The 12,870-nt window shown below is 42.7% G+C and overlaps 1 protein-coding gene across 2 annotated transcripts; it reads left to right on the top strand.

Moving 5' to 3' along the window:
- Positions 1-1,369: 1,369 nt before the first annotated feature.
- On the top strand, positions 1,370-4,911 carry LOC120031089 (membrane-spanning 4-domains subfamily A member 4A-like). Of its 2 annotated transcripts, none has more exons than XM_038976664.1 (7): positions 1,370-1,498; positions 2,018-2,259; positions 2,491-2,592; positions 3,012-3,068; positions 3,336-3,521; positions 4,003-4,140; positions 4,577-4,911. In XM_038976664.1, exons 2-7 carry the CDS (start codon positions 2,059-2,061, stop codon positions 4,697-4,699), a joined length of 807 nt encoding a protein of 268 aa, XP_038832592.1. In that variant the 5' UTR covers positions 1,370-1,498; positions 2,018-2,058; the 3' UTR covers positions 4,700-4,911. The 2 variants fall into 2 exon arrangements, with proteins under 2 accessions (XP_038832592.1, XP_038832593.1); XM_038976665.1 differs by having other exon boundaries at positions 1,399-1,498; positions 2,173-2,259.
- Positions 4,912-12,870: the final 7,959 nt, after the last annotated feature.

Genomic DNA, 12,870 nt, shown 5'->3' on the forward strand with positions numbered 1-12,870 from the left:
TCCACACCCATGCCCATCTGGGCCTCTGTTCATGATCTCCACACCCATGCCCAGCTGGGCCTCTGTTCATGATCTCCACACCCGTGCCCGGCTGGGCCTCTGATCATGATCTCCACACCCGTGCCCGGCTGGGCCTCTGATCATGATCTCCACACCCGTGCCCGGCTGGGCCTCTGATCATGATCTCCACACCCGTGCCCGGCTGGGCCTCTGATCATGATCTCCACACCTGTGACCGGCTGGGCATTCTGATGGAGCCAGCGATCAGTTGCTCTCCATTTTCAGTTAATTATATATAATTGTAATTATTTGTGTTCAATTGTTTGTCCCTCTGTGGTGTCAAAAGTATTCTCCCCTTAATTCACTAAGGGCACAAAAGCTGAATTCTCTAATTACATTTTGATCAATTAATGTCAGTCTTTGAATGCTCCATTGTATAAACTATTTAATTTTCCTGCTTGTGTGCCTTGTGCACTGATTTCAAACAATTAAGAGTATATTTGTCATTCTCACGTCTTCCTCCAATTCTGTGTCTTCAATTACTTCCTTGATTTACAATCAAAACAATTTCGCCAACATTACGTTTTCGATGTGAACTTGATATTGCATTTATAAATTAAGCCATTTCTCTTATTTGAGATAAACAAGATTTAACTCCTGTGGTGTTTAGGCTTAACACATTTCGGCTACCCTTCTATAAATTCGAATCCTGAAGAGGGTGAGCGGTTTGACAAAAAGAGACAGGTTTTCATAATACAAAATTATGGATGATGATGACAGATTTACAGGCTGAGAGGAACGAGAATTGTCGGATGAAGCCCGATACTTTTCAACACTCAGTCCCTCAGTCACCGTAAGAAAAATAAAGCATTAAAAACGAGTCAAGGCTAAATACAGCAGCCGCGTTGGGATTCGATACATCGGCGAGTATGTTCATTCTTGGTAGAAAATGCACCCCGAATTCGATACACTCTTTATTCCTGGTGTCGCAACCTCGATTGATAAACTATATCCTCCATACCCTGCAAGTGTAATCTCGTCAGACGTTATGAAACGTCATCAGAAGTGTCGACTAAATTTGAGGGGAGAGGGTGTGTCTGTTAAAGCAAGCGTTCCCAGAAATCTCGCGATGTTGCGTCTCTTGAGTTTATAAACTGTGATATTGGTGCTTTCAAGCCAACTGGGAACTCGGAAAAACTAGGTCAAATCATGACGTCAGTGATCTTCAAGTCAGAAAGTTGCAGCTCAAGAAAGATGCTCCAGCTTCCGACTTTGAATTCCGAGTTGATTGACAGTTTAAACGTTTTTTCCCAGAAGTCCCAGTTGTCATGAACGCATTGAAGTCGGATATTTCCGAGTTTCCAATTGTTTTGAATGCAGCATATGTTATAAATTGAAAGAGCAGACGCAACAGGGCTCTGTAAACGTTGAAAAAGTATCCTAGTACTTCCGCGTTTGTACATTAGCTGTTCCCGAACCTGGAAAAAGTGGACAAGTGGTAAATTGTCCAATTTGAATTGTTACAAATGTTGGCTAAATTAATGCTGATTAGGCGATTTGTGTTAACAGTTGTAGCCCTAATAACTGTAATCATGTGCCAGCTTCCATAGTTTTACATTCAATTTCCATTGAAATACAAAACACAGATTTACAAGTGCAACTCATGTGTCTTGAAAAAACAATATCATATATTGTAATCATTGAGTGTTGTCAATATTGTATTGATTTATTTAACCTTTCAATGACGTTAGTCTCATTGAGATCAAATCTCATTTGTGAGACCTAAGAAAGGCCCATTCTGTGCTAGTTACCGCTGTTTTTGGTCATTTGAAGTACACCTACATTTTACTCTTCAAACCTCAATTTTGTTCTTCAAAAGGCTAGTGTTGAAATGTTATTTCTAAACCAAGGACAACCTAGAGAAGACTTAGGCATCTTTAATGCCATAATTAACACTGACAAAATGTCTGCAGCTGTATTAAAGTATCAAGCTTTCAGTGTGTAGTTTTATTTGCAGGTGTTTGTTGAAATCAACCACCCACATAAGGATCATCAACCATGTCCACCTCTATCACCACTGCAAATGGAGTTGTGGTAGTGACACAAGTTTTCACCTTGGCGGAGAGTGGCAAGTCTTCATTGCCACTTCTGAATGTCACTCCCCAAATCCAGAGTGAGCCCCCCGCTGTGCCAATGCTGACCAGTAAAGTGTCAGAGATGACTAGGGTGTTCCTGCAGGTTCAGCCACAATCTCTTGGGGTGAGAACAGAATATTACTGTCTTTACTGTCTTTAATATTACTGTCTTTAGTGCTCATTCAATCCATTTGCCATTGGATTCAATCATTGTCTGTGCTATTGTAGAGATCTGTATTTAACATCCTTTGAGGGCAATTTGATTTAGAAGAAAACAACATCTAGGCTAAACTGAACCACTATTAGTTACCATTTCCACTATTGTTACTCAATGTTCCCCGAATGACTGTCTCAGATTGTGCAGATTGTCCTTGGATTGGTGTGCATGGTGGTGAGCCTGTCTGCTCTTCTCACCCCTATCCTGTATGACCAGTTCCCGCTCTTCATGGGAGTTGCTGTAAGTTCTTGGTCCCAAGGTGGCAAGTAATATCCAACACACTAAATGCTACACGGACACATGCACTTTTAGATGTTTCCTCAGAGTGAATCTGCTGTCATCTATCTTACAGTAGTCCTATTGTAACCTAGAAAGGTAGGTGAACAAGCAGGATAACTGACTTCAGATCAGCACTCATGACCAAAGCGCATCCCACACCCACAGGAGACCGCAGCAGAACTTGTGTTTATCTATAAAGTGTAGGCCTCTACAGTAGTTGACATTGGATGTGGCAGTTGATTGGTCAGCATCACCTTAGCTTCATATGTCAATGGTCTAAAGCACAGGTGTCAAACTCATTCCACGGAGGGCCGAGTGTCTGCGGGTTTTCGCTCCTCCCTTGTACTGTCTTTCTCTCCTGTGTTGCTCACTCTCTCCAGTTTGTCCTCTCTGGATCTCTCACTGTGGCTGCCCGGAAAGGAACACGTTTGAGTCTGGTAAGTCATTCACTGTGACTGGGGTTAATAGCAGTGTGCACTTCAAGTTTACTTTATTAGATTTATAAGTTGAGATGTATATCAGAAATTAAATCTTTGATATTAGGAAGTAAAACAGGATATATTTTCCTAGACAAACTCACAAACCAAACATCTAACCAATTGGAACAGTTAATAGATGTCCATGTCCATATATTTTTAAACAAACTAACATTGTCATGCAATAGTGGTTCAGTTTCCCCTCCTCTCCATTTCTCACCCTGTCAGATTAAAGGGACTCTGGCTGTGAATGTTGTCAGTGTTCTTGTGGCCCTGGCTGGGGTTGCCTATATTTGCATGCTGCTGACTGTAAAACATGAAGATGGTTTCTGCACTGAAACTGATGACAACTATACTTCCGATTCCGACCAGAACAGGATACAGGAATGCACAATTATGGTTAGGACACTATATGTAAGTATTTATGGAAGTGACCTGGTTCATGTAATTTTGCTGTATGCATTTGTTATACTCACTTCAGGGAACTCAGTAACCTTCCAAACACATGAGGTTGGTGGCACCTAATTGGGGAGGATGGGCTTGTAGTAATGGCTGGAGCAGAATAAGTGGAATAGTATCAAATACATCACACACATTGTTTCTGTGTGTTTTATGCCATTCCATTTGCACCGTTCTGGAAATTACTATGATCTGTTCTCCCCTCAGCAGTCTTCTGTGCTTCCAAACAGTTTGTTTATTAAATGCTGCAAGGAGCTAGAGAAATGCATCTTTGCAGGCTTATTAAATGTTTTATGTATTTACGAGATACCGTTGCTATTGTTTTACCAGGATGAGAAACCTGAACAAAACTTGTAAATCCTTCTAAAGTTACAATGCAAAACATTAGCCCAACTGTTGACACCTATTCCTCCTGTTTTACCTCTGTGTGCATCAGACAGTCTTGAATGGGGTAAAGGGCCTACTGCTGGTCCTGACGGTGATGGAGCTCTGTGTGGCTCTCACTGTCTGTGTCTTCTCTGGGAAAGCCATTCACCTCCGTGGGTACTACAGCCTGAGCTGTGGCCGGGGGATGGTAAGCTTGAGAACGCTGCAGTCATCGCTTACATCAACAGGTTAATAGTCTGTTGAGCAGGCAAAGTGCAGCAGCTGTACATGCATCATTTTTTAAAACTACAGTCTTACAGTAGCTCAAACAAACGCTACAGGGCATGAACCATTTTGCCTGTTTAACAGAACATTGCTACAATTCCTAACTTTCACCAACACTTGTTGCTTCTTGACTCCCCCTCTTGTAAACTCCTAGTTACCAACAATAACTGAATAGCTCCACCTAGTCCTCTGGTAGTTTACACCATATTGCTTAGACGTACCAATCCAGTCCTTTCAAATCCCCAGAATCGTGAAGTGTATATGGGTCATGTTGACTGGTCAGTTTGAGATGATGCCAGTCTGTGCTAGTTCCTGACTTCATCCTCCTTGCTTCTCCTGCACCTTGTGATTGGGTCTAGGTGGCGGTAGAGACTGGTACTGACCCCACCGGAGCCAGCCAGGCCTCCCTGAGCGACAGTGACGTGGCCTTACTGGGCAGTGTTGAAGACTCTGACACCCCGGCTCCACCATACTCTCCGTGAGGCAGAACCATGCATACACCTCACCCTTTACGCCATTGCGAATGTTTCTGATGTTTTGTTATCAATGTGTACAGTCATGTGTCCTGATGAATGTAGTGCTTACTAATTCATGAAGTAGGACTATTCTCTTTGCTATTTCATATTACTGGAGAGTTGCTCTTGATTTCTGACAGTATCTTTCTTTCATTCAATAAATGTTATATTTCCTCGTGTTAGTGTCTACATTGGTCGTTTACACAGATCACTGTAACCTTATAGCTATTTCCATCTGGTTCTGTTTAATGCTTTTCTGGAGGTGAAATGCCAACCTGACATCACATGCACTCAAATCACCCATTCATCTTTTGCATTATTGATTGAAGTGCAACTGAGAATGCATGTTGACTGGCGCTCTCCTGAAAGCTGGGGCTCTGTCGGCTAAATATAATTAATGACATTAGGGCAATTTCATCCATCCATGATTTAATAGCCTCAGTAGGAGTCGTCGACTAGTCTTCTCGCATTGGGTGAGTTTGTTATGCATTGCCTGGTGCCCCGGGTGGGTGGAGATTTGTCTTTAGGACCAATGGAATGGTTGAAAATGAGCACACTGCTAGGGGACCGGACCATACAAAACAAATTTGCCCATTGTTTTTCCAGTGATGTGCATTCTACAAACCACTACTCTTTGCTGGGTGTGTTACTGGAAAAAGAAACTGCTTATCCCATTCACTTTAACAGAAGGCAACGGTAAGTGATCTGAAATTGTATCATTATTGTAAAATGTTGCTTGAGAGATTCAATATAGCAGCACATTACTCAATTAAAGGTGACTTTTGTTTTCCTTAAGAGTAACTAAGACAAATCAAATGACGGTGTTTACTGAATTGGTAACATTCACAATCACACGCTTTGAAGTATCCTGTAAAGACTATGAAGGAACAACATGCCAACAACAAATGTCATGCATTGCCTGTTTAATTTATATCTAAGTAGCCTATATACTTTGCTACAACATGAATGTTGTGCCCCTCCAATATCCTCTGAGGCACTGCCTGTAGCTTATAAATGTGTAATCGGTTCATTTAATATTTGTTTTTTTTGTCTCTACACACTTCTGTGGTGATTTGAGATGATCATTGGGCTGCTAACGGTCTCCATGGCTGGGAATCTTTTTCAGCTGAACAGTTTCTTTAAAAGAGATGTCTTTGTCATGTTGATTGTTGGATGGGTCAGCTATATATTGATCAGTTGTCTTTTAGGTTAAATTAAGAAGTTGGAACTGTGCTACATGTATTCATGCCACTTGCATTGTTGAACGATACTTCCACACATTGTGTATGTGATCTGTCTCTAAAGTTCAGGATGTTTATTTATCCCATAGGTCCTCTTTAGTGGAATTACTCTTGTATATGCTGGCATTAACCCCACATACAGTACTTCTAGGTAAGTAGGAGAAAGCTGTTTAGATGGCGTTCAGAGACTTGCACCTAGGGTGGTGTCCAGTTCAACCACTTAACTCAACCAACCGCTGTCAACCCCTTATAACTCGTGAAATCAATTAGTTGATTTGGTTCTGGGTCCAAGATCAGTCAACCAAGGGAAATATATTTGTGCTTTCTTTAAGAGTATGTTGCCTCTGTTTCCACAGGTGAAGTAACATTTTTCAAAGTTTCAGTTCAAAATAACTAGCCACCAGCTCCCCACAGTGGTATCAATCCCAATGTTATCGGGTCCAGAACATTTGACCAATAGTGTAACTCACTAGGTCCCCACAACATCTGGCACTGTGTGTTGAGGCTGGTGCAGACACCGCTGTAGCAGTAGGAGGAGCCTTCCTCGCAGGGCTCGCCATTCTGCAGGAACACGTTGGGGGGACAGTAGGGAGAGGTACCGGTGCAGTGCTCTGGGAGGTCACACTCCCCCAGGGGCTGCCGACACATCCATCCACCTGTACGCAGCTGGTCAGACAGAGAAAATAGACAGATCAGTAAAGGGGTTTATGATTTGGACCTTTGTTCAGCTTCTTGTGATAGATCATGTAATAGTTTAGTTCATTAGGATCACTATTAGCTATTACACATGCAGAAACTACTCTTCCTGGTGTCCACATAAAACATACACATACATGACAAAATATAGAACCGTAATAGACAAGAACATAATCAGAGTTATAACATATATAATTATAGTTATAATAAATATGAGACTAATGACCTGAGCTGATTTAAATGTAGGTGTTCAGTGATGGGGTTGAATGAGTGACTAAGTGTGTGTCAGTAAGGGTCCAGTGAAGGAGAGGCTTGCCCACCTTGCAGTTGTCACAACAGACTCCTTTGGAGGAACACTGGACCCAAGGAACTTTCCGAATGCACTGTATGTCCAAGCATACACCCTACAAACAGGACAAATACCCCTGCAAAGAGGATCACCACTACTCCAATTTCTATGGAGACACTGTGGTAGGTACACTGCTCAAAAAAATAAAGGGAACACTTAAACAACACAATGTAACTCCAAGTCAATCACACTTCTGTGAAATCAAACTGTCCAATTAGGAAGCAACACTGATTGACAATAAATTTCACATGCTGTTGTGCAAATGGAATAGACAAAAGGTGGAAATTATAGGCAATTAGCAAGACACCCCCAAAAAAGGAGTGATTCTGCAGCTGGTGACCACAGACCACTTCTCAGTTCCTATGCTTCCTGGCTGATGTTTTGGTCACTTTTGAATGCTGGCGGTGCTCTCACTCTAGTGGTAGCATGAGACGGAGTCTACAACCCACACAAGTGGCTCAGGTAGTGCAGTTCATCCAGGATGGCACATCAATGCGAGCTGTGGCAAAAAGGTTTGCTGTGTCTGTCAGCGTAGTGTCCAGAGCGTGGAGGCGCTACCAGGAGACAGGCCAGTACATCAGGAGACGTGGAGGAGGCCGTAGGAGGGCAACAACCCAGCAGCAGGACCGCTACCTCCGCCTTTGTGCCAGGAGGTGCACTGCCAGAGCCCTGCAAAATGACCTCCAGCAGGCCACAAATGTGCATGTGTCAGCATATGGTCTCACAAGGGGTCTGAGGATCTCATCTCGGTACCTAATGGCAGTCAGGCTACCTCTGGCGAGCACATGGAGGGCTGTGCGGCCCCACAAAGAAATGCCACCCCACACCATGACTGACCCACCGCCAAACCGGTCATGCTGGAGGATGTTGCAGGCAGCAGAACGTTCTCCACAGCGTCTCCAGACTCTGTCACGTCTGTCACATGTGCTCAGTGTGAACCTGCTTTCATCTGTGAAGAGCACAGGGCGCCAGTGGCGAATTTGCCACTCTTGGTGTTCTCTGGCAAATGCCAAACGTCCTGCACGGTGCTGGGCTGTAAGCACAACCCCCACCTGTGGACGTCGGGCCCTCATACCACCCTCATGGAGTCTGTTTCTGACCGTTTGAGCAGACACATGCACATTTGTGGCCTGCTGGAGGTCATTTTGCAGGGCTCTGGCAGTGCACCTCCTGGCACAAAGGCGGAGGTAGCGGTCCTGCTGCTGGGTTGTTGCCCTCCTACGGCCTCCTCCACGTCTCCTGATGTACTGGCCTGTCTCCTGGTAGCGCCTCCATGCTCTGGACACTACGCTGACAGACACAGCAAACCTTTTTGCCACAGCTCGCATTGATGTGCCATCCTGGATGAACTGCACTACCTGAGCCACTTGTGTGGGTTGTAGACTCCGTCTCATGCTACCACTAGAGTGAGAGCACCGCCAGCATTCAAAAGTGACCAAAACATCAGCCAGGAAGCATAGGAACTGAGAAGTGGTCTGTGGTCACCACCTGCAGAATCACTCCTTTTTTGGGGGTGTCTTGCTAATTGCCTATAATTTCCACCTTTTGTCTATTCCATTTGCACAACAGCATGTGAAATTTATTGTCAATCAGTGTTGCTTCCTAATTGGACAGTTTGATTTCACAGAAGTGTGATTGACTTGGAGTTACATTGTGTTGTTTAAGTGTTCCCTTTATTTTTTTGAGCAGTGTATTTTCTTCAATACCCCTGAATTCAAGCAAAGGCCAGATGTAGATTGGTCTGTGTTGTAGGAATCTGATAACATGACCATGACGCTGGTGTGGTGTGTCTCTGCATGGCTTCCTTCCTGTGACGCTCCTGATCAACGTTATGCTGGGCATTCTGATTGGTTTCTTGGTGCTGGAGATGCTGATCAGTGTGGTCGTTATTCTGTATGGTCTGTGCACCTTGGGTACCGACGGCCCAGAGGTAAGAACCATCTCCTCACAACCTACTTTTGGGCTGTGTTTACACAGGCAGCCCAATTTTGATGTTTTTTTCACTAATTGGTCTTTTGACCAATCAGCTCTGAAAAGTATCTGATGTGAAAAGATCTGATGTGAGTGGAAAAAAGATCTGAATTGGGCTACCTGTCTAAACGCAGCCTTGATGTCACTTTCTGATTAGGTGACTAGATTCACTAAGATTAGATATGTCCCTCTCTCCTCTCTGCTCAGGTCCCTCAGGAAGAGACTGACACCCCTCTGTGTGTTCCCAGCAGCACTGCAGACCCCCTGTGCTTCCCTGGCACTCAGGGTGAAGTCACCACAGTGTTGGCACTGCCATGAAACAATCAGACATGATGATAAAGGCTAAATCTCTGGCCTAGTGGCAAGAAAAAAAAGGGGAAAAAACGAATACCTTACTGTTATGCTTGCCTTTCTTGCACTAAGCCACTTGCACTTGTGTTTTCTTACTAGCACTGATTCTGCTGAAAGTTGCTTTGTTGAGGAAAGTTTTACTTACAATGAATGCATCTTATTCATCCCTTACATTTGTGTGTATAAGGTAGTCGTTGTGAATTTGTTAGATTACTTGTTAGATATTACTGCATTGTCAGAACTACAAGCACAAGCATTTCGCTACACTCGCATTAACATCTGCTAACCATATGTATGTGAACAATTTGATTTGATTTGATTGTGATATGCGGTTGTCTTACCTAGCTAGCGCATTAAGTTAAATTGCTCTGGATTTCTACTAAGCTATATACAATTATTTTAAGGTCATACCAAGGATCATTTAGCTATTTGATTTTGAATTTTAAGACCCCTTGAAGAATCCCCAAAAATATTAAAAAAAATATTTGATGAAAATTTGTATTTGGCTCATACAAATGCATTGAATAACAAATTCACTACATGGAACAACAAATAGTCCCCCCCCAAAAAATCAAAAGGAGGTTTGATCTGAACTGTCTGTCCTATATCTGAGAGCTATAACAAAGATCAGGAACATTTATTTGCATTTATTTGTACATGTATTTAACTCAGTATTTTTGTCACTGAACAGTGTCCATATATACTTCCATAAATTTTTTAAACTGGTACTGGGGACCTTCAGATGAGTCTTGTGAGGCCTGTGGGCGTCCTAAAGCAAAATAACACGTACATATTTGTGAGTCTCACCTTTCCACAGAGGGGTCATATTAGTGTGTAGCCAAAACAGTTTAGATACTACAGACAGACGTTGGCAGATCGGCAGTAAGATTATGGGGGTCATAGAGCAAAATGTCATCGTGAGAGTCTCATCTTTCCATAGAGGGGTCATATTATATATTTTTTAAATCGGACACTACAGATGATCTTGTGAGAAGACTGATATTCGGGATGTCTCATGGTCTGACAAACACTGCTCTAGCTCTGTCACTTTTCATTGCAGATGTGGAAGAGCGACATATGGTGGATTGAGAAACATTATGCTAAAATTGTGTTGTTTACTTGCACGAATGTATTATTTTTATTTAACTAGGCAAGTCAGTCAAGAACAAATTCTTATTTACAATGATGGCCTACCCCAGCCAAACTCGGATGGTGCTGGGCCAATTACAGCCTGATGTGATACAGCCTGGATTCGAACCAGGGACTGTAGTGATGCCTCTTGCACTGAGATGCAGTGCCTTAGACCGCTGCACCACTCAGGAGCTGAACATAAATAAAATAAAATATCTCATTCTCCCATACACTAGATCTTACATAGATATATATCTTACATTGTTGGTATCAGTAGATTTGAACACTTTAGTTGTGTTTTTCCTAATTGTTTTTTTTAGGCAAATTTACTTTACTGGAGCATCTTCAAAATAATATTGGTCTTTAGCGCCACCTACTGGATCAATAATACATTGAAAGGGGCGGCACATGGGTGCAACCATAGTCATAGAGGAAGAGGCAAAGCTAAAGGTTTCACTCTTGCTAAAATCTGTCCAAAATAAGGCAAACACGTTTCTATTGGTTTATTTAAACATAAACTTGTCACCTGTCTTCCCGCCTTTGGGACAACGACTCCCATTGTTAGGGTGGAGACATTAGCATCTCATTACATACAAATCTGTATATGGGGAGCTCAATGTCAGAAAGTTACGAGGTAGATCATGCTACCCCCCCAGGGAAGTGTGATTAGTCATTTGTTGTTCTCCATTATAATTGATTTTGTATTCTCTCAGGGGAGAACAGATATTGGGAGGTCTTTGTTTGCGGACGACAGGGCACTGTGGAAGAGAGGGAGAAATATTCCCCATAAAGTCAGGAGAGTTCAAGAAGGATCAGAGAAGTTGAACAGTGGTCCTACAGGTGGGGCTTCAAGTTCTCAGTTGAGAAAACACAGACTGGTTGGGGAGGAAATATGCCTGAAGCTGTACGGGAGGAATCTGGAGAGGGTGAGAGTGTTTAGGTTTCTGGGGATCTGGTCTGACACTCGAATGACATGGGCAGAACACATTAACAGAGTAGTTATCAAAGGAAAGAAAATATTGAATGTGATGCGTTGCCTGTCAGGAATGACGTGGGGGGGTGGATAGAATGGCATTGAAAACGTTATATATAGCGATATTAAGATCATCACTGGACTATGGTAGTGTAGCATATGCATCAGCAGCTCAGACATCTTTTAAAAAAGCTAGATGTAATCCAGGCTCGAGTATGCAGCCATACTCTTAGCTGCAGAGTGGGTGGAGGAGGTGAGGCCAGATAGGGTCATCATCTGCTCTGACTCATGTGCTGCACTGATGAGCTTTAATTAATTTGTGTCACGGAGCAGACCAGATGTATTGTATGAGATTTTGCAGTGCCTGATGAGGAAGTGGATGTTCTTGCCAAGCAAGCTCTCAGACATCATAACATTTAAATGGAATGGAATTGTCTATCATTAAAGCACAAGCCAATGGGTTAATAAGAAGTGGTCAAAAACAAATGGCAAGAGTTGTGGAATAGGGAGGGAAAGGGAAGACTCCTGTGTAAGATCCAGGACAATGTGAGGGCAGGGAGGTCCTCAGGTCGAGAGAGATGGGAGGAACGTGGAATCACAAGGCTCTGGGACACACAAAGCTCAACAGTACAAAACATCTGACTGGGTGTGATCACTGTCAGGAGAAGATGGAGACAGTGGAATACCAGTTATTTCAGTGCCAGCACAATGGGAGGGATTGTTATCAGATTTAAGGACAAATATATAATATATGCCATTTAGCAGATGCTTTTATCCAAAGCAACTTCGTCATTCGTGCATACATTTTACGTATGTGTGGTCCCGGGAATCGAACCCACTACCATGGCGTTACAAGCGCCATACTCTACAGACTGAGCTACAATGGTAATGAAGGGCCAAGCTTAAGTTAATAGCTGAGAAAATCTTCAGGGGATGTAGTATTTAATTATGTATTTAGTTTCCTTAAAGGAAAAAGGTTTCCTTAACTATCTTTCGGTATATGTTTCATTAGTATTTTTTTTTACATTGTCAGCATTCCTTCAAAATACAGAAATACAGCAGGTAGGATGCATTTTGCATCACATGATGCTGCCTTTTCCATCATGTGATTCATAATGCATCATACCAGCTGTATTTCTGTATTGTGAAAGTTATACTGTATATCTTGAAAACCTTATTGCTGACATGCAACACCTTTTGATATCAACAATGGACTAATGAAAAAAATAACAAAAGATGGTTTTTGGGTGGAAATTTCAGGAGACAAGAATAGTGGGTAGGATTTAGAGTTTTTAGACCTGGTCCACACTCCAGTCCAGTTCGTGGCGGTAAAGCACATTAAAGTTAGTTGCCAACCGCCATATATAAACCGAAGAAGAAGAAGAGCCACATGTGATACCAACGTAGCCAATGAATGTAGGTAGTT

The sequence above is a fragment of the Salvelinus namaycush genome, chromosome 37, assembly GCF_016432855.1.
Source record: "Salvelinus namaycush isolate Seneca chromosome 37, SaNama_1.0, whole genome shotgun sequence".
Taxonomy (NCBI): Eukaryota; Metazoa; Chordata; class Actinopteri; order Salmoniformes; family Salmonidae; genus Salvelinus; species Salvelinus namaycush.